General features: G+C 39.0%; 1 protein-coding gene across 7 annotated transcripts in view; it reads right to left on the reverse strand.

The window, feature by feature from the left end:
• Positions 1–3,746: 3,746 nt before the first annotated feature.
• The window catches only part of BACH1 (BTB domain and CNC homolog 1), a 48,340-nt gene continuing 24,379 nt past the window's right edge, over positions 3,747–27,707 (reverse strand). For all 7 annotated transcript variants that reach the window (XM_055279416.2, XM_055279419.2, XM_063640644.1 and 4 more), the window contains 3 exons: positions 22,818–24,152; positions 19,601–19,807; positions 3,747–7,482 (listed from right to left, as the gene is read on the reverse strand). In XM_055279416.2, the coding sequence (XP_055135391.2) occupies positions 7,048–7,482; positions 19,601–19,807; positions 22,818–24,152 (1,977 nt within the window). In that variant the 3' untranslated portion in view covers positions 3,747–7,047. The remainder of the gene's footprint in view (positions 7,483–19,600; positions 19,808–22,817; positions 24,153–27,707) is intronic.

Genomic DNA, 27,707 nt, shown 5'->3' on the forward strand with positions numbered 1-27,707 from the left:
TCAGAAGAGATATGGAGTGCCTCTCGTAGTGCAATTCCTTCAGGGACTCAGGAGTTTAACTGGCTCAATGCCAAGAGTCTAAGTGGCTCAGCATTAATAATGAGACACTCACAAGATTATCACAGCATTTGCACCACCTGTTTTGAAATCAAGCCAATCCCCACCCATGAGAGCAGCTGTCCAAGAAAAATTATGTTCTTAGAACACGGTACCTGGTGCGCCCAAAGGCTGTGGAAGGTACTCAGTGGTAACTGAGGCAAGGAAAGTCGATGGGGAAAAAGCTTACATTAGCTTCCCCCTGATGCCTGTCAGTCAAAACCCACTTTCTGGAATGTACTACCCATGATCTTAAACCCAACTAGCAGAAATTCCCTCCACACCCCTCACGGACTGCAAGAGGCCCTAGACAGTGGGTGCAACATGGCATGAATTAAATGTGGGCAGCAGCCTGTGGGCCCCTCTCCATCAACAGCAACACAGCAGTTTCACAGGGAAAGGCCCAGCGCCCACAGGTGCTTGGCAGGGCAGGCGGCCTCAAGATGCCACTGCTGCAGTTTCCAGGGGAAAAGCAGACTTCACAGGCCTTTTAGGTGTAGCTGGGAAAAATAACAGGTACTGATTTTCACCTATTTTCAAGGCAGCTGCGTTCCAGTGTACTACAGAGTGCTTGTAAGGTTCTAGCTTCTAACTGGTAGTGCCAGGCCACTGTGGCCCTTGCTGTATCAGCCACCCCAAATTCCATTCTGCATTCAGGCGCAAGGAGGGACCTTGGATCCATGTGGTTCATCTATAGTTGATTCTGGACTGCTTAAATCTATGTAAAGATACATTTTTTCTCTTTTTGAAACGGAGTCTCGCTCTGTTGCCCAGGCTGGAGAGGAGTGGCGCTATCTTGGCTCACTGCAAGCTCCGCTTCCTGAATTGACGCCATTCTCCTGCCTCAGCCTCCCCAGTAGCTGGGACTACAAGCGCCCGCCACCACGCCCGGCTAATTTTTTGTATTTAGTAGAGATGGGGTTTCACCGTGTTAGCCAGGGTGGTCTTGATCTCCTGACCTCGTGATCCGCCCACCTCGGCCTCCTAAAGTGCTGGGATTACAGGCGTGAGCCACCGTGCCCGGCCGTAAAGAGATTTAAGATGCCTCCTCCATCCCTAGGAGGCAACTTTCTTAGGCCTCAACATACATTGTGGCTCAGGCCTGAAAACGCCTGTATACAGGGATGTGGGCTCAGAGCCCCTAGAGGGAGCCCTCACTCAACAGTCCAGGTACCAGAAACAGCTTGTTGGAAGGGGAAATGTAAATTAAGGTGTCATGCAACGGTGGTCTTTCCCCCAGGAATGATCAGTGTATACGGCCAAAATTAAGCCCTTTTTGAGCGTCCTTCCAATAGAAATTAGCATCACGAATTGTGAGTTACAGAACACTGGGGCATCTTTGGGGAACTGAAACCAAGATTTTTTTTTTTCCAGATACTATTGAGGTTCTACTATGGTCTTTGGCAGCACTAGGTACTGAGCTGTGGGAGCAGTGTTGCATGGGATGACCGCTTCAGTGCCTGGGAATTAGCTTGTTTCCAAACAAGTGTGCTTGTGGGGCCAAGGCTATGATAATTTTGTGGTTAACTCTTCTGACTCTAAAGTGAGCACATCAGAGACTCAGCCTCAAACCTAGTTCCTTCTGGAGCACAGTAGGAACAATCACTCTCTTAAAGACAATTCCAGCTACAGCCTCTTAAAAGAATCTTAACTGGACCTAGGCATCAAGAACTCCTCTGGCCAAGGCTGACCTGAATGAGAAATCTGACAGGATAGTCTTGGGATTTATTTTTCTTAGTTTTGTACTTTGAACTCAGGTGGACAAAATAATTTGATTTGCTTTAGTTTCTTTAGACTTTAATGCCTTTAGATTTTTTTTTAATCCAAAGGGACTTAATCTTTGAATTTTTTTCTCTAAAAGTTGAATAACAGAAGTTGAACTTCCATTCAAATTTGGATATCATTATGTTGCTAGCATTTTATTCCTGGACTTTCACGCATTTTCTTATGGGAATGTTCTGTTGGGATCTTATCTCAATGCAGAACCTGATACGCTCTATGGGACGATGAGGTAGGAGAGAATTAGGGATGAGTAAAATGTTCAGTCTTTGGTACAGTAGTCTTTGAATTCATTTACTTACTAGTACACTGCTGGATCCAGTCTTCTGAGACCCTTCACTGACAGCCCAAGGGAGTCACACCTGCAAAGGAAGGTGTTGGGAAGTGGCCTCAAAGGTGAGAGGAGGTCTGCCTTGTGGAACAGCTGCTCTCCTCCTCCAGGCCATCAGTCACAGCCCTGGTTGAGCAATGGGCCAATGTTTCAAGAGAACTTAAACTGGGGAGCGTGAAAGGGGAACACTCTTCCTTAAGACTTCCCTAGTTTAAATCTCCAGGGCAAGAAACACCCTCTGGCCTTTGTACTTCCACTGGCCCTGAGGTAGCAGTCTCTGATTCTGATAAGTAAATTTTTAGTCATTAAGTCTACTTGGCTTGGCCCACCCCTTACTTGTGGAATTTGCTCCCTGTTTACATTTTTCTGCTCCTCTAAGAGCTCTGCCCCTGTTGGGGTGGGCCAAGGTGACTGTGGATGGATTAAGTCTGCCTAATTCCAGCGTGCACTTCTAGCAGGTTCACTGGGCTAAACACCTAGAAAGCCATGGTTCCAAGCTGGGTTCCATCAGCGATGTGGACTTCACCTACTTTTTCTCAAATGGTTCAAAACTCTGGCCAGAGAAAGGGTGCTATTTATTGGCATGCCTCCAAAACCTCAATACCTACTACTTATACTTCTGTTGTTCTTAAAGCCCTTACAGTCTAACCTCAGACCTTCGGTAAAACTTAGTCACTCTGGGTAGGGCAAGATGCCGGGACACCCACTGGTGAACACTCAAGTGAGGGCCTTCCTCCTTCTCCCTCTCACTGTGACACAACCTCCTTCTGTTCCTTTAACACGCCAGGCTTATTTGTGCCAAGTGGCCTCCTCTCCCCAGAGACCATCCTTCTCCCGATTCAGACTACAATCTTTCAAAGCTTGGTGAAATCCCACGTTTCTCACCCTGTCTCCTTTGAACTCTTGCAGCCACCACACTATCTCACACAACTGAGCACTTTCTTACAAGTCATCTTGATTCCATCGTTGGTCTAGTCAGGGTTTCTCAATGCCAGCCAGATCAATACCCTGGATGGGTAATTGTTGTGAGGGCTGTCCTGGCCTCTGCCCCTAGAAGCCATATCCTATACCTTGCCCCTGAGATTTGTGTCTCTGGGAACTGCCAAGTGTCCCCTAGGCAAGCAAAATCATCTCCAGCTGAGAATCACTATGACCAGACCAGAAGACTTTGCCCTGGATGGCCAATACCACTGAGAAGCTGCCCAAAGCTTGGTCAGAAGGGCCTGGTTGGAAACTGAATAGGATACAAAGAGCTGATGCAGCAGATAAGTTTTTAAAACTTAATTACTGATAGAGCTAATACCCCTTATGAGTCCCTATACTTCTCTATCCAAACTAAAATTAAGTAAAATCAGAAGCAAAGCTAAAATCTGTGCTTCCTAAAACATCTGAGCGCTGGAATTTTTTTTTTTTTGAGGCATGATTATCAACTAAGGAAAGATTCTCTCCTACAAATTCAGATATACTAATTACCCATCAAAAGACTAAATTGAGTAAATCCACACGAAGTGAGAAAATGAAAATGGAATGTACAATTCTATTCAAGAAGAAGCAACTTTAGAGAATTTTATTTAACTGTCAATTTATCACCAACATCTAACATTTTATAGTTCAGGTACATTTGGGTAAGAACATTAGGAAGAAAATGTAAATTAAATACTATGAAAGTATGCTTTTAATGAAACATGGTCTCAGTAAAATATGGACACAAAAGTTTAGTGGTTTTATTGCATTGTTAGAAAATTATATTATGAAAGATACAAAAAAAATCAATGTTTTTCTGCTTCTTTTATAATCAGTATGCCATCTTTTACCATTATGGCTTTAAATTTTCATTCTACCCAACAGGTTTCAAAGAATAGTTTATTACATGCCTTAATAAAACATTTAAAATATTTACAAATTTAAAATAGATGTTTTATAACTGAAAAAAGTTCACCTGAGAATTCACTGTTAACATTGCCATTTTTTTTCCCAAGTTGTTAATGTGGCTGAGTGTCCACACGCAACCTGTATCGTCTACTGCATCTAACATACTTAATTCCTTATTTAAAATTAGTTAAACAGTAAGCTATAGCAAACTGTTAAAAAAAATTAGATGGAGAACCAAGACTGTATCCACATCTGTTTTGAATATGACAATTTAACAAATTATTTGCTATAGTTCCAGAATTTGAATAAGAAAAAAAAAAGGTAATGTTATTTTACTGAATTTAACATAACAGCTTTTTAAAAATCATCAAGCATTGAGAAGGCCAGTTCATAAAACAGTGAACAATGATCATGTGAATATGCAATATACAAACTGAAAACATTTCAAAATTCTGCATGAAGGAAAAGGCATACACTGTATACTCATAATCCTGTCATTTGTCTTCGGCAGCCTCAAAAAAAAAATATTGCCTTGAAACATTTTCTTAGAAAAAACTTCTTTAGAAGTTAATGTTAAAATAGGCATAAATGTGTAATGCTATGCAATATACAGAAAACTTTCCCACTTACGGCCAAAAGACAAAATCTTTTTTATCTGTCCATCTGCATTACAACTTGAAAATCATGTAGATATGAGGTAGTGTAGTTACTTGTATTACATGCTGGCTAAAGTAATGCTAAATTTTAAGAAATTACACTTGGCCAATAATTCTATGTCATTAATAGAAACCCTTAATGCTAAACTGTTTATAGGTAGAGAGAAATTTAAACCAAGTGCTTTACAAATTATATTTAAGCTCTGGAGACAACTACATTTTATCATAAAATAGTAGGTAATCTGTCAAAGCAAGTACAGTAGCAATTAAAGCAAAAGATTATTTGACATTTGCACATACACAAACTGATACGACCAATAGTTGAGTGTACACTGAGGTAGGAAATCAAGGGTTCCATTGGCTTAAGATTTTACATTTTGTAAACCAGAAGTTCTTATATTATTTTATATTGTGAAGTTGAAATTTAAAATTACAAGTATCAAAGAAATACCTATATGGAGAGATATATATGTATACATACACACACACACACACACACACACACACACACAAATTCTTTTGCAGTATGGGATGCATTATCAGAATTATTCTCCCTGACAAATTCTTGAGTGTACTTATAAAAGCTACTAGAAAATAAACAAGTCCAACTAATTTTCTCTTACAAGTAAGTCAATAACAGAGATAACATACAAACCACTGAAAACATACTAGCAATATCCTCCCCCTACACCCTGATCAAAAAGGGTAACATTTGACACATTACTCCAAGACATGAAGACTGGTCCCCATATACTGTCAAGGGCAAGGCCAACTTGCTTCAGACTTGCTCATACACTGTGGGTGGTGGTTGCCCACATTAGCTAGACAAGCCCTGCACTAGGCTCAGGATGCAGTCTACAGAAGTGTCTCTTTCAGCCCTCTGATTTTGGTGAAATCAACACTATAAACTACTCCTCTGTACCATTAAAACTGGGTTCTGCCAATGTTTCTGTGAATGTAAATATATGCATTTTTTTAAATTGCTGAGAAGATCCATAGCTTTCATTTAGATCAAACAAATCTAACTCCAGCATGGCTAAAAGCCACTGCAAAATGTTATGTGATAGGTGCTCAGTTATCTATTTTGTAACAGGACTGAACAAACACTAAGACTGATCTTTAAATGCCCAAGTTAAAATGATTTGTGTGTCTTTATACCGCACCAAATTTGGAGAAGAGAGCAAGGATTAAACCTGGTTTTCAAATGCAAACCCACAATACAAAAAGATTGAGTTTCATCCTATTTCACAAACCTACAGAGTTGCTGCAGATACATTTTTATCTGTAACAATCCTTTTTACAAGTGAATCATACGACTTCAAAAACAGGATGAAAAAAATGAACTGCACTCCTGGTAAAAAGTAAGCAATATTCTTTCCCCGTGATGTCTGGTTTTCTGGCATTGGTGACCCACGGTGGAAAAGTGAACGGCTTTACATGTTGGTAAGCTATCCAGATTCTAGGGAGCCTCAGATAATGCTGCCAGTGTAATCACTCATGTCACTGTATTCTGAGTCCTATTTCTTCTTCCAAAGGGACAAAAATGCCAGGAAATAGGAAGTCCATGATGGGACCAGATATGGTAGAGACTGAAGAGCGGGGTGAAGAAAGAGGGAAAGTGACACTTAATCTGTTTATGCAGCCAGACTTTCTAGAGTCCATGCCCAAGAGAAGCAGCAGCCCCCATCTTAGGCCCACCACTTGCCTGTTTACTAAATCTTCCCAACGTAGCTTAAAGCCTCATTTTAGGAGCCGAAGAACAAAGCCCTAAGACTCAGGTAAGACCATCTTTTTTTCACAATGCAGCTCTACAAAAATATTCCCAGTAGCTGACACCCTGCTTCTGAGAACAGAACTCTATTAGCATTGCTTGGGAAGAAATTTTCTTTCAAACTAAAATATTAGAAAAAAGTCAAATTATTAAACTTCTGCAGGCCACTTCTTTTAGTAGGAACTATCTGTAGATGTTTCAAGCTGTTAAATTGCTGTCTGACATGCTGCAGTTTTCATTCTCCTACTTATTCTGAATAGCAGGAAGAGTTATTACTAGAGTTATTATTCTTTAAAACATGAGTTTTAAAGGTTTACTACATTTTCACATGGATTTTGCTGATACCCAGGAGGCAAAATCATTTCTTTGTCTCTTGTGGAAGTCCAGGAGAAACCATGGTTGACTTAAAGGAAATTCCCTTATGGCAAACTACTAAAGGAAAAAAACAACATTGTTAAGCAACAGATGGTCATATTAGGCTTTCAAGACACTGCCAAAACTTCAGTAGAAAATTAGATGCTTTGAAGGAAGTGAATGCAAGTTTACTCATCAGTAGTACATTTATCAGTCATCTGCTGACAGAAATCTGAGATCCCACCACTCTGACGACACTGTTCCACAGGCCCGGCTTGCTCAGAGGTGGCTGTGGACATCTGCTGGGACTCCTGCCCTCGCGCGTAGCCGGACTCACTGTTTCCTCTGGCACAGGGAGGCAGCACTGCTGGAGGCTGGTCAGATAAACTGAAAATTGATGGTAACGCCAGTTCACCATCAGGAGTACTTTTATCTTTTTCAGAAATTAAAAATGAAAGTGGGCAATCTGCAGCTGAGTACTTGGCGAGTATCTGTATTTGTTCTTGACTCAGAGCTGCTTCTTTACAAACTTTCTGGCAAAGTCCAGTTAGGTTCTGCTTTGTCTCGCCCAGAGTTGACAAAATGTGATCTCTTTCCTTCAACAAGCTCTCCTTTTCATTTTGCTGTGAAGTGGGGAAACAGAACACAATGGCTTGTGTTTATTAGCTCAATCAACATTTCCAAGGCGATCAAATAATATACAGTGTCTTCTCATCAAATAAGATCACATGGAGTTTATCCTTTCAATTCCATTCAATTATACATTAAATACTAAAGGCCCAGAATCTCCTACCCAAACTCTTGGGGCAGATGTCTTTTGGCATAAAGCATTTTTCAGGTTTTAGAAAGATAGTATGGGTGCACACATAATTTCTTTAGCAGGCCCGGGGCGGCACTTCCCTATCAACTATCTTTACATTTCTAGGTAAACATTAAAATAGCAAATAATGAAGAAAGTAGGATAAAGACTATGTAGTCTAATGTCAATTTGGGGCAGCTTTTCAGTCAAAAGAGTTTATGACAGACATATGGTTTTTGGAGCTTTCTGGATTTACAGACTGTACATAACAGGTATGGATGGCATTTTGGATGGGATACAAGAAAAAAGGAAAAGTACAGTTAGCATAACTTAATTACTGAGACTCAAAGCATTGCAAGATTCAACTAATGACCAGCATTTGTTGAGCAGATACTCTGTGCCAGATATTGTTCTAAATGTTTTCCAACATGCAATCTCAGCTATGTAATCCACATAACACCTCTCCTGATTTAAGCAACATCAAACCCACTGAAGGGATGGGACTGAGTTTAACATGCCTAGAGACAGCTGGTGGGTGAGTTACTAAAGTGTGAAGAATTCGGGGGGCGGGGGGGGGGGTAATTTTGTGTTTGCTAATTACCATTTTTGTTATTATTATAATTTTAAGATATTACCCCTATAAGAAAGTCTACCATAGGATTTTTCAAAAGTTTTTCTGGTTCCTGCCTTCCTGTCCATGTCACTTATCACTGCTGACAGCATGTCTTTTCTATTATCATCCCATTTCATCCTTCTTTTTCTAACATTTTATTGTTTCTAATGTATTATGAGACAGGAAACCAAATAATCACGGTATTTATAAGAAAAGAGTAAATAAACACTTGCTAGAAAGTCAAAGATTTTTCTTGTGAAATTTATCACAACTCTCAACAAGTCAGTCTTGTTCTGTTTGCTTTCTGCTCATTGGAAGTTTCTGGAGAGTTGAGGCTGCCAGTTAACCTTGAGACAAGTTAGTTCATAGTGCTAATCTGGAAGTGCCATCCTTTAGTCTTTTATGACACAAAAGTCACTAAAAGGGTAAAATGAATTTTGCTTTATACAAAAGTAGTTATGGTTTTATCCAAAAGTATTACTACAAAATTATGTATGAATCCAATTATTGTTAGTTCTAAAATATTTTAAAGCCATGTAATATTTTGAGAAAATATACAATAAATATAAAATACTAAATTTTTATATGGCAAAGTATTCTCCAATCTGTTCAGATTTTTATATACAAGTTCTTTTTCTTTAAAAAAAAAATTGATGTAGGTCAAGAATGTGTGTGTTAAGTATGTGTATGTAAGCAAAATCAATGTTCGGCCAGTACATTTTCTCTTATGCAAAGTTTATCAGTTACACTCTTCTGATAAAATGAGTCTGCAGACACTGAAAGGGCAAGAACAGTACCTACTGCTTGTTCACAGAAGGAACCATTAAATGCAATCAACACCCATTTCTTTTTATGGTCTCTCAGAAGCCAATCCAAAGGAGGATGAAAACAAAGCTTCCGGAAGAAAGAAATAATCTTTCTTCAGTCATAGCAATATTCAGCCATGGATTCCTCTACCAAAGTTGGGATGAATCTACTCTAAACAGCAATAGAAAATTTTCAACTGCTGGTTGGTCTTTTAAATTAAATATGGTTAAACAAAATAAGGAGTACTTGAGCTTCCTCCCAGAAATTAGAACCACTACTTTACCTATAGATACTATGAAGATTACAAATATTTTATGACTTCTGTATCTTAATATCCACATGATCTTTAAATACTCTCACTCCTCCCACCCCACTAAATTAGGGATGACATTATTCTTTTGAGTATACAAGATGGCTTGCTTCTTCACAACAACTAAAACAAATAGGCACAACCCTAGAACTCCACCAGAATCATTTCTATAAATTAAATGTTCCCATCTGTTCCCCTGCACTTTAACTCCTACACAGCTAAGCTTCTAAGCAGTTAGCTAATGTTTCCATGTCACTCTAAGTTTAAGACACATATTTACTATAATAGCAGTCAGCTTAATAACTAAAATACAAGTAATTCAAGTTAATCACTTAACGACATCAGTATTTAAAATACCTCCCAAAGTCACTACTTGTACTCATGAGTAGGACTCACTATTGGTGTCCTGCTACCTATTCCTACAATATATTTCCATTTTCCTATAAAAACAACTGTATAAATCACGTTTGAAGTGCTGCACCTCTAGTTACAGATCTGTTTCTTAAAAAGGAATAAAATTGGCATTCTGGTACCATTCTGGATTTTATACCAACAAAAAATCTTTACGGGCTGGGCACAGTGGCTCACACCTGTAATCCCAGCACTTTGGGAGGCTGAGGTGGGCGAGTCATGTGAGGTCAGGAGTTCGACACCAGCCTGGCCAACATGGTGAAACCCTGTCTCTAATAAAAATACAAAAAAATTAGCTGGGCATAGTGGCACACACCTGTAATCCTAGCTACAAGGGCAGGCTGAGGCAGGGGAATCACTTCAGCCTGGGAGACGGAGGTTGCGGTGAGCTGAGATTGTGCCACTGCACTCCAGCCTGGATGACAGCGCAAGACTGTCTCAAAAAAAAAAAAAAAAAAAAAAAACCTTTACATCTAAATCCTTATTTTGAATAGCTAGTAGACAATATTTATTCAAATATAATTTTTTTTAAGATCATAAATATAACTCACCCAATAAAGATATAGAACAGAAGAATTTGGCACCAGAAGAACAAGTGACAATTTTATGATAGGGTAAAGAGTACTCACTGTTAGAAAACGGTCACTAATAGTTCCTTAGTAAGTAAAACCTCTGAACAGACAGTTCAGAGAAATCTACAAACGGCACTGAGAAATATAAGCAAAAATGCTCATTTTCACTCATAAGATAAAAATAAAAGCTACCACGAGATATCATGGTATCTCACTATCAGACTGGAAAAAAACCCAAAAGCTGACAACAAATCTTGACTGAGAGTGTGGACAGACAGACACACATATACTGCTGCTGGAAGGCCAAATATGACAATTCCTATGGAGGGGAATCTGTTAATATCTAATAAAATTATGTATGTATTTACCCTTGATCCAACAATCCCTCTTCTAGGAATGTGTCCTAGAGACACAGCTCCTTAAACATGAAACAGTATACAGTTATTCACTGCAGGATCCCAACTGTCCACCCACAGAAGACTGGTTTGAATTGTGTTACAGTCACAACTGAGTACTATGGAGCTGGAAAACGAATGACAACCTCTCTGAACTAAGAAAAAATATTTCCTAGAAATCAATTCTTAAGTTTAAAAAGTACAGAAAAATGTATATAAAATACTTCTATGCAGGAGGATGGATAATAACAGTGGACATAAAATGTTAACACGTTTTTAGAGAAGAAACACAGGGAAAAAAAATCCAGAAACTAATGAAAATGGTTACCTACAGGAAGTAGCTATGAATAGGGTATAAGGAGAAGATGAGATCAAGATTTGGAGTATGTAATTTTTAAAATATAGTTTTAACTTTTGAACCATATAAATGTTTTACATTAAAAAATAAAACAAATTAAAAATGTAGGCCAGGCATGGTGGCTCATGCCTAAAATCTCAGCACCTTGGGAGGCCAAGGCAGGAGGATCGCTTGAGCCCAGGAGTTTTGAGAGGAGCCTGGGCAACACAGCGAAACCTCATCTTGACAAAAAAACAAAAAAATTACCCGGGCATGGTGGTGCGCACCTGTAGTCCTGGCTACTCAGAAGGCTGACGTGAGAGGATCACTTGATCCCAAGAAGTCAAGGCTGCAGTCAGTCATGATTGTGCCACTGCACTCTAGCCTGGGTGACAGAGTGAAACCCTGTCTCAAAAAATGTAGAGTAAATCCCAGTAATATAAATAGAAAAAAAAATTGTATATCAAATTGGTAACACAAATATTTCAAATAACTTTAAAGCTTCACACTGGGAAATATTTAAGCATAAAAAAGGCAAATAAGTCTCAAATTCTGCCCAATTTGTTTACTGTTAATAGTAATACTAATTTTTTTACTTTTTATATAGTGTGCCCTCACTTAAAATGATCGACAAAGTTTTTGGAAACTGACTTTAAGAGAAACAACACACAGCAGGTCCTCAACAAACATTTTGTTCCACATCCTTTCTTTTTTATTTTTTATTTATTTTTATTATACTTTAAGTTCGAGGGTACATGTGCACAACTTGCAGGCTTGTTACATATGTATACATGTGCCATGTTGGTATGCTGCATCCATTAACTCTTTTTTTTTTTTTTTTTTTTGAGACGGAGTTTCGCTCTTGTAGCCCAGGCTGGAGAGCAATGGCATGATCTCGGCGCACCACAACCTCCACCTCCCAGGTTCAAGCGATTCTCCTGCCTCAGCCTCCCGAGTAGCTGGGATTACAGGCTTGCACCACCATGCCCAGCTACTTTTTGTATTTTTAGTAGAGACGGGGTTTCACCATGTTGGCCAGGCTAGCCTCAAACTCCTGACCTCAGGCGATCCACCCGCCTCGGCCTCCCAAACTGCTGGGATTACAGGCATGAGCCATCGCACCCGGCACTTGTGATTTACATTAGGTATATCTCCTAATGCTATCCCTCACCCTTCCCCTACCCCACGACAGGCCCCGGTGTGTGATGTTCCCCACCCTGTGTCCAAGTGTTCTCATTTTTCAACATCCTTTCATTGTAAAGTTGATGAGGAAAAAAACTGGTTTCATTATCCATCATTTAATGTTAAGTGAGAACTTACTGTATATTATAGAATAAAGGAAACAATACACTAATATAATTGGAGCCAAAATTTTCCCTGTAAGTGATGACAGATTAAACATAAACATATAAAAGAAGTGAAGACAAAAGCTCTATACTGCTAAATTTGGAATGGAAATACTACATAAACTCAGGATTTCTGATGTACTTTTTACTTTCATTTACTGAAGCCTGATATATATGAACTCATGATATAATGAACTCTTTATTTTCTACACAGATGCAAATATTTCCTAGCTCTGTCCACTGAAAAAGGCCCAGAAGGAATAATACGCCAGCAGCAGGTAGGCTTTCCAAAGTCCAAATATAACTGTTAAAAGAAACCAGGAGTTTTAAAGAATTGGGTGACTCCAAATCTTGAAATAACAGAGATTAAAAAGTGAGACTATGGCAGGTGCTAGATGCTTATGTCAACAGGACAGGAGCTGGCTCAAACGGGCTTTCCCTGGCCAAATTTGAAAAATGTCAACATCAAAAAGAATAATGACTATTACTCATTCTAACAAATTGAATCAGAAAAAATTAATCCATGAGTCCACAGTGATTCCAAAGAGTAGGAGGGAGGGAAAAGAGAAAAGAAGAAAAGGCCAGGCATGGTGGCTCATGTCTGTAATCCCAGCACTTTGGGAGGCTGAGGCAAGCAGATCACTTGAGGTCAGGAGTTCGAGACCAGGCTGGCCAACATGGTGAAAACCCATCACTTCTAAAAACACAAAAATTAGCTAGGTGTGGTGGTGGGCACCTGTAGTCCTAGCTACTCGGGAGGCTGAGGCAGCAGAATCACATGAATCTGGGAGGCAGAGATTGCAGTGAGCTGAGATCACACCACTGCACTCCACACTCCAGCCTGGGCAACAGAGTGAGACTCTGTTTCAAAAAAAATAAAAAAATAAAAGAGGGAGAAAAAGGAAGAACAATCCTTTTTAATGAGGGATACTGACTAAAATAATGTAAACAGAATGAAAGAATTACAAAAATCATGATTTTGTAATCATGGTAATCACAGTAAAGGTCATCAACATATTCTAAAGGATGTAGGAGTATTGGGGAACAGGATAATTATAAAGTGCCCAAGTAACACATCATAGATAACTAAGCAACACAGGGTGAAAAAATATTACTTTTAAAATGGAGCAATCTGGCAGTTCCCACCCACCCAGGTGGGACAATACTGACACTGGACCTCCTGCCTCCCTAGGCGACACAATATAAAGGACAACACCAGTGAATGTTTAAACTCAGTCTCCTCAACTCAAACATTTCCAGTTTACGGGAAATAAAGGGATGGAGAAATAACTTAAAGCCATGGGGAAGCAATCAGACAAATACTTAAAGTAAGACATTTATGAGAAATCTGGCCTGGATACTTCAAAAAGTTATTGTCATTAAAACAATGACAGTACTTGTTCTAGATTAAGAGACTAAACAGGTTTAATCAAATGCATCATATGATGACTGTATCCTCGTTTGAAAAAAAAAGCATCTATGAAAGATGGGAAAATCAGAGTAATTTGAATAAAAACTAGAATAGAAATTTGAATAAAAAATATTTAGGATGTGTTGATACTCTCAGGCATAATAAAGATATTAGTCATATCTAAGAATGCCTCTTTTTAGAAGATGCATGTTTAAACATTTAAGGATGAAGTATCACAATATGGTAGCTTTCAAACAATTCAGAAAATAAAAGGAGAGGAAGAGAGCCAGAGTGAGGAATGACAGCCGGCAAGACAGCGGGACAGGAATGACAGTGACACCAAGAGGTGAGAGACCAAGATCAACCAAGTGGGGTTAAAAAAGGACCAAGACGGATAGACGGAGATAGAGATGCAAAGACTGACAAACCAACAGGTACAGAGATGATCTGAGGTGGAGAGACAGAGGTGGAAAGATCAAGAGAGAGAAATAAGGCAAATGTGGCAAAATGTCAAAAATCAAAGAATCTACATTGAGAGTATAGGGTTGCTTATTGTACCCATTCATTTAACTTTTCTGAAAGCTTGAAATTTTTAGAATGGGGTGGGGGGTGCTGACATGAAGCTCAAGAAAAAATGAACATACTTGAACTTGGCTCCCTATGAGACTGTAAATAAGCGAGGATTATGTCTTACTCATTTCTGACGTCCTGGTACCAAGCACAACATTTAACATGTAGGGTGACCAGCAAATACTTATAGGAAGAATAGAGAACCACTTTTATTTAAAGTACAACTAATACATATTGAGCCCTGAGCACGTGCTGGGCAGTACAAACAGCTTTTCATCCCTGATCTCATCAGATCCTTGCATCAACCCTGCTATGACTGTTACTCTTATCCCACATTAGTAATGGGGGAATGTGGGTACTGGAGGTTAAGCAATTGCCCCAGGCCACAAAGCTACCCAGTGGCCAGGCAGGCTTTCTAGTCGTTTGTCTCCAAAGCCTCCGTCTGACCTTAGTGCTATCGTGCAGTGAGTTCTCAGAATTCAAAACGCACATAACATACATCTTGGACTTGTGTAAAATGCATGGTCCAGGGCCTTGACGACAGCTCTGGTATAGACTAAGAAATGTCCACCTTTAAGGGGCACCCCAAGATAACTATGGTGCCAATGGGACACACACCACATTTCAAGAAATGCTGCTCAAGGACAACACGGAATGACAGAGGGCAGGTTCCAGAAGGGCCACTGGGGTGCGCTTTGGTCGAGCAGCCAGTAAATTGTGACTAGTTGTGAACAGAACAGGTTTATTTTTAGTAAAATATAATCTTCACCACAAAATGCAAATCACTAAGGACAGATGAGGTCGTTTTACTTCTGTGCCATCATAACTGACAAAAGTAATGAAATAAAATGGTGTCTGAACACCTCAACCCTGAGCACAAGTGTTTGTGAATATTCTGATTGCTGATCATTTACAAGTTGATATCAAAAACAATATTTGATACTTTCTAAAAGAAATACATTTTGGTAAATATTTTTCTGCAAAAAGCGAGGCTCCCTTCATTTCGGGGTTACCTCTGAGGTTAAAATGGTTATCAGAGATATGTATATTTTCTAACTTCTGAATTAATCTTCCAGAAAAGAATAAACTTGGACCTTGTAAAGAAAGCTACATAGGCAAGAGCTTCATAAGTCAAACATGAACAGAAGTTGAATCCAAAGACTTTATAATTGTTAGTTTTAAAAGTCGGCCGGCACGGTGGCTCATGCCTATAATCCCAGCACTTTAGGAGGCCGAAACAGGCGGATCACGAGGTCAGGAGATCAAGACCACCCTGGCTAACACAGTGAAACCCCATCTCTACTAAAAATATAAAAAATTACCCAGGCGTGGTGGCCGGCGCCTGTAGTCCTAGTTACTCGGGAGGCCGAGGCAGGAGAATGGTGTGAACCCGGGAGGCGGAGCTTACAGTGAGCCAAGACCGCCCTCCAGCCTGGGCAAAAAGAGCGAGACTTTGCCTCAAAAAAAAAACAACAACAACAACAACAACAACAAAACCAAAGTCATGTTACTGGCTTATGCATTATGCACATTCAGTCCTCATAGTAAAAGCAATGCTAAATTAATGCTTAACCTCTAACACACTATAAAATTCAAAATAAATGCTAAAGTCAATACCATCAATTTTTCCACCAAATAAATACACACCTTTTCTTCAAAGGTTCTATTAGACTCTGATAGAACTTCTTGTTGAGAAATATCTTATTTACTGAATGCTAACTCACATCTCCCTTTGTCCCAACACACTGAGACTATAAAAGTGTCCTTTATTCCTTTATACATAATTATAATACTAACCCACTTTGCAAACATTTTAGAATAATTATTCTATTGTAATCAAACCCCTTTTTATCACGTGCTGATCCATCCAGAGTCTATTATGCTATTACCCTCAGGACAAACTGCAAAGAGTTCCAAGATTTCTCTCCAGGAAAACAAAGAGCCAATAGCCAAAGACCAAACTGACTAGAATATAGGGCCTTCTGCCTGAATATTTTTAGACCAGAGCAATAAATACTGTGAATCTATTTATATGTTAAAGCCAACCAGTCATTCACTATGTGCAAATGGCTGTTTAATTATTAAACAAGCAATTTCCCTTAAATAGGTTTGTTATAATCTTTAGACTATAAAGACTAAGAATACTGCTTGTCTATTGGCCATGTTACTTTCAATAAGTAACATCTCAATGAGATTAAAATATACACAAATATCTGTTCACATTCCTTCCTCTGTATTCTCAACTCTCCATGCTACTAAGTATAAACCTCTCGCTGTAACCCTCCTAGTTTTCTGTTTACAAAAGACAAGATCCATAACATCACCCAACAACCAGGGTCCAAGTAAACTTCTTACCATAATAAACACCTTAAACGTCAAATTCTTTTACTTCTAGACGGGCCAACTTTCTTATTCTTATTAGCTAATAAGCAGCACATTTTCTGTTTATGTTTATCTGAGAAAGACATCTATGCAGGACAGAAATTTGTAATGTGCCCCTCACGCTGCAACTGAGTTTGCCTGTACAAATCACTAGAACTGACAGTAGTGTGAAGGACTGAGTAGAGACTTCAAGGAAGATGAAACACAAATGAGTCACTCTGATACAAAAACTCCAACACAACTTCTCTGGGGTTATTTCGGAAGTCAGACTGGCGCCTATCTAGGTGCAGGAGACACTATCAGATGTCTGCTGTGCCTGCCCAGAAAGGAGGGTCTTGACTCTTCTATTTTGTTCTTGCTCTCTAGTCACAGAAGAGGATACCTGAGTGAATTAGGCCAGTAAGATGCTCTCCTTGGGAATTCAGAACTGACTAAAACAGTAGTCTCTGACTGGATTAGTCCCTGGAGGACAGTGAAATTATTCAGGCATTGTGCCACAGCCACCCCTCCCATGTGCACTTAGCGGCACACAAAGCCACTCTCGGATAGAGACTGAAGCGGGTGCAGAGAGAAGTCCCTGGGTTCCCAGGACTCTTCCACTTTTGTTCCCTGTTATTTATGAGGCCTGGCTCCATTGTCTAGCTTCTAAAAGAGAGGTACCTATCTCCCTACAACAAATTCATTCATTCATTCATTCATTCATTCATTCATTCTTCAATCAAGAGTCTGTTTCTTGAAGCCAAAGTCCAAATTAATGTAATAGTTAAACAGGATACTGACCACTCTGATTTTGGATTTCATAAAAACTGCTGAGAAACAAAATATTACTTTGTATTGAAAATTAACCAGCAGTTAATTCACTGACCATATGAAAGGAACCTTACTATGATGACAGAAGCAATATACCAAACACAGAGTTTACAGTTTAGGCAGAGACATTAGGAAGAAGGTCAATTAACAAAGGGAAAATGGAGGCCGGGTGCGGTGGCTCACACCTGTAATCTCGTCTCTGGCAGACGAGAAAGAGCAAGAAGAACAACTAAGAAGCAGAATTAAGAACTTCAGTAGTACAATTTTATGTAGATTTCATTCCACTAGCTTCGCATAACCAAACAGTGTAAAAAGCATCTCTGTATTGCAGAGGCCGGGTGCGGTGGCTCACAGCTGTAATCTCGTCTCTGGCAGACGAGAAAGAGCAAGAAGAACAACTAAGAAGCAGAACTAAGAACTTCAGTAGTACAATTTTATGTAGATTTCATTCCACTAGCTTCGCATAACCGAACAGTGTAAAAAGCATCTCTGTATTGCAGCACAGAATAAAAACTGAAGCTCAAAATGCTATACTCCTTCTAAAGGCAGGTAAGGGTTTAATTCAAAACTGAATAAGAAAGAACACCAGGGTTTATTAAAGGTATTACTGATATACACTCTAAAAGTACTAAGTACTATAGAATTGAAAACTTTTCCTCCTTGGTTTTAACAATTTTAACTATTCAGCAATATCATGTCGGTGTTTGGGTTTTTGTTTTTTTTTTTTTAACATCTCTCATGCCTCTATTTGTAAAACATCTGGTTCCTCCTTTATTTTTTATTTAGTTATGATTCATCTCTTTAATATAGTTGTGATTTTTTATCTTTTTACACAAAGTATACGTACCATATATAAATAATAAATTTTTATTTTTCAACTTCTCTTGGAGGCACAATTTTTTTCCCTAAATTGTTGCTGTTTAATTGCCATTCATAGCTAGAATGTTCATGCTTGAAAACTTGCCACAATACCAACTTAAACTTTCAACAATTAACAGACACAAAATTGAATATTCAAGCAATGTTTTTACTACTTCTAGGCTGTTTCCTTGCTATCTTTAACTATATCTTAGCTTTAATTGGCCTGTACTACCCATTGTCCTCTTTCATACAATGCTTCCTTCCACCAACGGAAAAAAGAAACAGAGGAGTAAACTAATCAATTTTCAGTTAATTTGTGTCTTGATGCTGGAGTAGAAAATAAGATTCAGGCCAGGCACGGTGGCTCACGCCTGAAATCCCTTTGGGAGGATGAGACAGGCAGATCACAAGGTCAGGAGATCGAGACCATCCTGGCTCACACAGTGAAACCCCATCTCTACTAAAAATCCAAAAAAAAAAAAAAATTAGCCAGGCACAGTGGCGGGCGCCTGTAGTCCCAGCTACTCCAGAGGCTGAGGCAGGAGAATGGTGTGAACCCAGGAGACGGAGCTTGCAGTGAGCCGAGATCGCACCACTGCACTCCAACCTGGGCGACAAAGCAAGACTCCATCTCAGAAAAAGAAAAGATTCAAAAGCAATCATTGTTCTCACTTAGGATCCCATTAGATATTAATATTTTCAATTCATATCACCATATCTTATCAGAATTTTTTTCCTTAGATGAAAGATCCTGGTTGGTCTGGTTTTGGTATCAACCAAAACAAGTTATTCAGGTCCACAGTTCATTTAAATGAACACCTGGAATATTAACTTTTATAGACACAAAACAGAGAACCTAAAGTGCTTTATAATTTCTTTAATCTATTCACAACCACTAATGATTAGGTAGACAGTAAAGTCATTCTTAATTTGAAAACCTTTTTTTTAAAAAGCACTTACATATCATAGCATATCATGGTAAAAATGATAAAATGGTAATTGATACATTAAAATAAGTAATTGAGCATTATATCTAACCTAGAAATTTAAAAACTATTTCTTTAACAAAAAAGAAAGTGGTGGAATTTAAATAGTAACAAGAAACTTTCACACTTACCAGCTTCTCAATTTCTGATTCAAGATTCTGTATACAGTCAAGTTTTCTCTTGCGACAGCGCTGTGCAGCAATTCTGTTTTTACTTCTTCTTCGAATATCATGGATACAATCCAGCTGTTCTGGAGTAAGCTTGTGCATTTTCAACAAGGACTGAAAATCATTTCGAGACAGTGAAATTATCCGTTGTGCATTGAATGGCAGTTTTACCTAGAATATGAAATAAATATTACTAATTATTGCTGTATTTTATAATTATACTCAAACCTAGGAAGATGAAGGTATACATCTAGGTTTTTCAGAGAACTTATTTTACATTAAAGAAAACATAGGCTTCTATTCCCAATTTCTATACAATCCATTATAATAAAAACTGATAATCTAATTTGTATTTATGGTCTATTTCAAAAGACAAATACATTAAGCAGTTTTTTTTCAGCAAATCAAACATATTAACACAAATACTGACATACGTAAAATGTACAGACAGAATTTATTTTACTATTGCATGTTAATACACAGACGTTTTTACTCAACCCAAAAATAAAATCTATTTTATTTTTTGAATGAAATGACTATGCAGCATTGGTTTGATATTAGTATAATTATGCTAGTAATTTCTACAGCATTTCAGAAAATTTTTCTGTCAAGAAAATGTTAGCCTCACATAAATCACTCTAAAAGATACACATTTCACTTGCCAATATAAAAAAAAGTTAGAAAAGTCTTATGAATATGTTAAAGTCATTTCGACATACTTAAATTTGGAAAAAGAAAAAGAAACTTTTTTAAAACAAAATTGTGTGGGTTTAATTATCAAAAATGTAAATGAAACACAAGTCAGTCTGGCAACCTACTTAACTTACCTTTTAAACTTATAGATATTAGTTACATAAAATGTTTTAAATTAAAAAAAAATTTTAATATTCTTTTTGTAGTAATTCCAAATGCTACATTTATAATGTCATAAAAATCTTACATAACCCATGCATACATACTACTTCTTAATCACCAATCCCTCTCCTTCCAAAGCCAAGATTATTTTTAAAAAAGAAAGCCCCTTTCAAAGCCATGCCTGTAATCCCAACAGCTAAGAAACCAAAGAAAACGCCAAAGAATGGGATGCAGAGAAATTGGAATCCTCGTACACCTGTGGGAAAACAGTGCAGCTGCCATGAAAATGGTATGGAGGTTCTTCAAACCATTAAAAATCATAGCACTGTATGTCCCAGCAATCTCACTCCTGGGTATTTATCCAAAAGAATTGCAATCAGCATCTCAAAGGGATATCTGCACTGATCTACACATATTTTTTTGGAGACAGGGTCTCTGTCATGCAGGAGTACGGTGGCACAATCATGGATTACTGCAGCCTCAACCTCCTAGGCTCAAGCGATCCTCTCACTTCAGCTTCCTAAGTAGCTGGGACTACTGGCACATGCCACCATGCCTGGCTAATTTTTGTATTTTTTTGTAGAGACGGAGTTTTACCATGTCGCCCAAGCTGATCTCAAACTCCTGGGCTCAGGCCATCTACCCACCTCAGCTTCCCAAGGTGTTGGGATTACATGCATGAGCCACTGTGCCCAGACTGCACTCCCCGCCATATTCATTACCGCATTATTCACAATAGCCACGATATGGAAACAACGTAAATGTCCACGGATGGATGAATGGATAAAGAAAATGTGGTGTGTATACACAAAGGAATACCATTCAGCCTGATAAAAAGAAGGAAATCCTGCCATTTGCTACAATATGGAGACCTTGGGAGGCATCATGCTAAGTGAAATAAGCCAAACACAGAGAAGAGTAAATCCAATATGATTTCACTTATACGAAGTAGACAGAACAGTCAAACTCACAGTAACAGAGAGTAGAATGGTGGTTGCCAGGGGCTAGGCAGAGGGAAAAAATGGGGAATTGCAATTGGATGGGTTAAGTTTCAGTTATAAAAGAATAAGTTATAGAGATCTGCTGTACAATATTGTGCTTATACTTAACCATACTGTATCGTACACTTAAAGTTTTGTTATAAGGGTAGATCCCATGTTAAGTATTCTTACAATAAACAAATAAAGCCCAAGAAAGGGGAAAAAATGCAATGGATAAAATAGAAAAATATTTTTTAAAAAGAACGTAAATTGTGATTATAAAGAGAAAAGTCAACTATTGAAAGGCAAACAAAATCTTAAAATATAAAAACAAAAAAAAGAAAAAATATTTTAATTAATATATTTTTCGAAGGAACTAACAGGCCTTTATCATTATTGGACTTATAAGTAATATTTTACAGAAAGGATCTATCAAATACAAACAGAATACACAAATCAAGCTTGCTTTAATATCATACCAGCTACATGTAACTCATGCTAAATTAAGACATTCATCAATAGTTGAAATGGCCAAAGGAAAATTTAAAAATCAATGGCCATGAAAAACTAGATCCAATAAACTTTACTCCACTAGAAGCCACATTCCTACAACTAATCACTGTTAAACCATTGCTCAGGGACATGTCCCAGATCTAGAGGTTCTTGTTGGCAATGAGCAAGACTGAATATATGCTGCATTTTTCCAGGAGCTATCATATAATGAGCATAGAATCATTATTCTTTTTTGTCTTGTAGCATGGCATTTGATTTAAACAATTAAATGGCCGATGTGTGAACACAACCAATGTGTGAACCTACTTTATGGTTAATATATCTACTGGAAACAAATGAACACAGAAGTCCTTCAAACTTCATCTCTCTCTTTTGGTATTTATCACACAGTGTTTTTAAAATTTTTTTTGAGACAGTCTTGCTCTGTCTCCTAGGCTGGAGTGCAGTGGTGCAAACCCGGCTCACTGCAACCTCCGCCTCCCACATTCAAGCGCTTCTCCTGCCTCGGCCTCTCGAGTAGCTGAGATTACAGGCACCCACCACCACGCCCAGCTAATTTTTGTAGAGACAGGGTTTCACCATGTTGGCCAGGCTGATCTCAAACTTCTGACTTCAGGTGATCCACCCACACCTCGGCTTCTCAAAGTGCTGGAATTACAGTTATGGGCCACTGCGCCCAGCCCCATCACACAGTCTTACAATTAACTTTGTATGAGTTTCCTCCCCACTCCCTGAACCTGATTATATCCCTAATGATACAAAGGGAGCTGATCCAGAGTAAATCTCAATTAATGGTTATTAAAACAATGAATTAAGAACATACTCCTGCTCACCTCACATTCTTGTTCTCTGGCTGAACAGGATTCACTGTCTCCTTCGGTGTCCGTCTCAGAGTCGTCTCCCAAGCTAATAACACAAGCATAAGGGCAAGGTTCTTGCTGGGGTTCTGAAACATAATCATCGTTTCCAATTTCCAAATTGCTTGAACAGCCTTCAGTACTCAGAGTACTTATAAAAGGGCAGTTGACAGAACTTAATGTTGTGAAAGTCCTTTGACCTGGTTCTGGGCTCTCACTAATCCTGATACCTAACCAGGGACACTCAGACCGTTTCTGTGAGATCTGTTCTGAGCCATCTTTGGCCACAGCAGGTGATAACTGCATTTGGCAAGGAGTGTCCGTGTTGCAAATGTCACTCCAGAAGCCTTTTGCTAGGTGTTCCGCCACTTCTCGCTCCACACTACTCCTATCACTAGATGCAAGACTACTATCTTCCCTGGTGCCCAAGTCGGATTTCAAAGGTAAATCCTGACTTTCACCAAATGTTTTTTCTTGGACGTCCGTACCTGACAAAGGCTTTTCCGTTAACACTGCTGTGTTTTGCATACCAGCAAAATTCAAGTCACCATATTGGTCATATGTGTGTAAAAGAGACAAAGAATAAAGTCCATGAGGGTCTATGGAAGAATTGTGGGGGAAAGGAGTCACTTCTGATTTTTCAGTTGGGCACTGAGAAGCAGGATCTTTCTTCATTTCTTCAGGTTCCATTGCTAATTTACTTTCGTCACATTTTAACATCACCTGCAAATCTCTACACTCCGGGACTCCTCCCAGGCATTCATTTTCAGACGTTTCATTTGGCTGAACAGAAGCATGAATGTCTTTGACACTAGATTCCCCAGTACGAACTCTGTCAGTTCCAAATGCTTTTTGGAATTTTCTGTATTTGGGGCATAAAGAAGGCAAGGCCAGAGCAGCATCCTTCCCTAAGCACATGGACTCATATGTCTGACTGGCAGTGTCTTGTAGAGGAGGTGAGGCTTTTGCATTTCCTTGATACCTGCGGAGTTTACACTGAGGAGTCTGAACATTTTTATTTTCCAGAAATTCCTCCACTTCATCAGTTTCTAGATCCTTCTGGTCCAAAAGTGAAAGTTTAAGGTCTGTTTTCTGACAGTGTGATGAAAAGCATTTTTTTCTTGGGCATTCTTGCTGGTCTGCAGTGGAGTCCAAAAACTTAAATTTCAGAAACTGAAAGCAGGATTCCTCAATATTGTGTACACTTAAAAACTCCACACATTTGCACACTTCATCCACATTCTCTTTACTTAAAATCAGTTTAGCAGTGTAGGCAAACTGAATTAAAGGTTCAAATCCTTTAACTGTCACCTGTTGATACACAAAATAAAAACAAACACATCATTTGAAAGCTGTCTAGTACATAAAAACAAAATAAGTGGAAGAGGAATAGAGAGATATGTAACTTATTTGTGATAATTATAAAATATGTACTTTAATTTGAAGAAAACATATTCTTCTAAGAAAAGAAAAAGATCCTGGAAAAGCACGCTTTTCACAGGGACCAAACACTATTTTATAGAGTCCTCTCTTAATTGCACATGAATTATGGTTTACTCACATAAGTTAAAGACATAAGACATTACCATAATTTTCCCATGATAGTGAAAAAAAAAATCATCTATGACTTAGAGCAGGATGAACACTACCTGCCACACATACATAGTGAGTCTACTGCTAGCCCAGCTCCACATGGCCACTATATTCCAAACAACTCCAACTGCTACAAGCTACAAAAGCAGAATTTTTAAGGATATAAAACAGTATCTGTAAAGCAGTTACAAAGTCTTGATCCATGGTAAATGCATATTAACTGGTAACTATTAACTTTACTGTCCAAAATTCCTAACAGTAAAAGTTTTAAAGATTCAGATTTTTAAAAGTGATCTAAGAGAAGTTATAAAAATCATGCCTCAGTAGTTTCAGCAAAAATTCATGGACTCGAAGTAACAAAACTTTAAAGTAGAAACTTGCACATATACATTAAACCTGCCTCTTAAAATGAGAGGCAAATGGAACCAGCTCCAGTACACAGAAAGCCTCATCCTGGGTTAAAAGCACAAAATTAATTTGAAACCACTGAATTCTTATAAGAGTGGTCAAGATAATATTAATATTTGTGATTTTTATTTTTTTTTCTAAGACGGAGTCTCGCTCTGTCGCCCAGGCTGGAGTGCAGTGGCGCGATCTCGGCTCACTGCAAGCTCCGCCTCTCGGGTTCACACCATTCTCCTGCCTCAGCCTCCCGAGCAGCTGGGACTACAGGCGCCTGCCACCATGCCCGGCTAATTTTTCTGTATTTTTAGTAGAGACGGGGGTTTCACCATGTTAGCCAGGATGGTCTCGATCTCCTGACCTCGGCCTCCCAAAGTGCTGAGATGACAGGCGTGAGCCACCGCGCCCGGCCACGATCTTCTTAAAAACATAAACATGCTAAACCATGTTTAGCCTTTTTAAAGGCTCCAATAAAAAGCAGTGATACCACCAAATGCTAATGAGAATGCAGATAAACTAAATCACTCACATATTGCTAGTGGGAATGTAAAATGGTACAGACACTTTGAAAAAAACTTTCTTACAAAACTAAACATGCGACTACCATATGACCCAGCAACTGCACTCCTGGTCTTTTATCCCAGAGAAATACAAACTTAGGTTCACAAAAAAACCAGTACACAAATGTTTACAGCAATTTTATTTGTGATAGCCAAAAACCAGAATTAGCCTGATTTCCTTCAATAGGTAAAAAGCTACACACACACACACACACACACACACACACACACACACACACACACACGGTACATCCATACTACAGAATATTACTCAGCAATAAAAAGGAATAAATTGCTGATACACACAAGCTGGATAATCTCAGCTAAGTCAAAGACATCAATCCTAAGAGGTAATAGACTGCATAATTCCATTTATATAACATTTTTAGAATGACAAAACTTTAGAAAAGGAAGAAAGATTAGTGGTTGCCATGGATTAGGCACAGAGGAAGGGGGCAAGGGGATGAGGGCATGGAGTGTAGGCAGGAGATGTCTGTGGTTATAAAAGGACAACACAAGGGATCTTTGTGTGTTGGCAAGTTCAGTACCTTTTCTTTTCTTTTTGAGGCAGAGTCTCTCTCTGTCACCCAGGCTAGAGTGCAGTGGCGTGATCTTGGCTCACTGCAAGTGATTCTCCTGCCTCAGTCTCCCAAGTAGCTGGGATTACAGGTGCCCGCCACCATGCCTGGCTCATTTTTGTATTTTCAGTAGAGATGTGGTTTCACCATGTTGGCCAGGCTGGTCTCGAACTCCTGACCTCAGGTGATCTGCCTGCCTCGCCCTCCCAAAGTGCTGGGATTACAGGCGTGAACCACTGGGCCCGGCTGAGTATCTTAACTATGGTGGTGGATACACAAACCTTCACAGGGGATAAAATTACATAGAACTTAACCCGCGCGCACACACATGCTAGTATAAGCAAAATTGTGGCAATCTGAACACTATGGGAGATTGTATCAATATACTGGTTGTAATACTATACTACAATTTTGCAAAATGTTATCAATGGCGGACACTGGACAAAGTGAAAAGGAACTCTGCCTTGTTTCTTACATCTGTACATGAAAACATCAGTGTGACAGTTAATATTAAATGTCAACTTGATTGAAGGTTGTAAAGTCTTGTTTCTGGGTGTGTCAGTGAGGACGCTGCTAGAGAAGATTAACATTTGAGTCAGTGGACTGGGAGAGGAAGACCCACCCTCAATATGGGTGGGCACCATCCACTCAGCTGCCAGCGAGGCTGGAACAAAACAGGAGAAAGAAGGTGGGATAGGTGACTTGCTGAGTCTTCCAGCTTTCATCTTTCTCTTCTGCTGGATGCCTCCTGCCCTTGACGTCAGACGCCAGGTTCTTTGGCCTTTGGACTCTCAGACTTACACCGGTGGTTTGCCGAGGGCTCTTGGGCCTTTGGCCACAGACTGAAGGCTCTACAGTGTTGGATTCCCTACTTTTGAGGCCTTTGGACTCGGACTGGGCCACTACTAGCTTCCTTCCTCCTCAGCTTGCAGGTGGCCTATCATGGGACTTCACCTTGTGAACACGTGAGCCAATTCTCCTTAACAAACGCCCCTTCATACATACATATATCCTATTAGTTCTGTCCCTCTGGAGAACCCTAATACACTTGATAAAAATTTCAATTAAAATTTTTAAGTAAGTTAAAATAAAAAGGTCTTTAGGACAGTGAGTTATAAGGTATTTAGACACTGTCACTATAATGAAACACTTCAAATATTTGAAAACTTATGATTTACACATTAAATTAGAAGGAATGAATGAATGCATACACATATGCATGTATGCACATACCTTTCCTCCTAAATCCATGAATCAAACTTTGCTTTACTTGGAAAGTCTCATTCAATAATTTGAAAACATGAACCATAGTTAACACATCTCCATTATAAAATGTGTTGTTCTTTTTTTAAAACAATGGCTAGTTCATAGGTCGGCCTTTTTTCACCATTTTCTTGATATTGCACCATTGACTCTGACCTCTGCCACAAAACTAACAGACAACCTGTTCCCAAAAGTGTAGCTGCAATTTCACAGAGGCAGGCACGGACAGCAACAAGCTCAACTGCAGACTTAGTTTACAGTTTATCCAACTGTATCCAACTGGGAATATCCCACACAGACCTGTCATACACAAAGGATTTCTACATTCTTTCTCCATATTCCTCCTGACTTCTATTTGTGTCCCAACGCCACAGCCTTGATACTCTGCTAGTAGCAGTTACTAAGTAAAGCAAGGGATGCTGCTAAGAGTCAGCATAGCCAGCACATCCCCACCCAAAAGAGAGTTCCTC

This window comes from Symphalangus syndactylus, chromosome 5 (genome assembly GCF_028878055.3).
Source record: "Symphalangus syndactylus isolate Jambi chromosome 5, NHGRI_mSymSyn1-v2.1_pri, whole genome shotgun sequence".
Lineage (NCBI taxonomy): Eukaryota > Metazoa > Chordata > Mammalia > Primates > Hylobatidae > Symphalangus > Symphalangus syndactylus.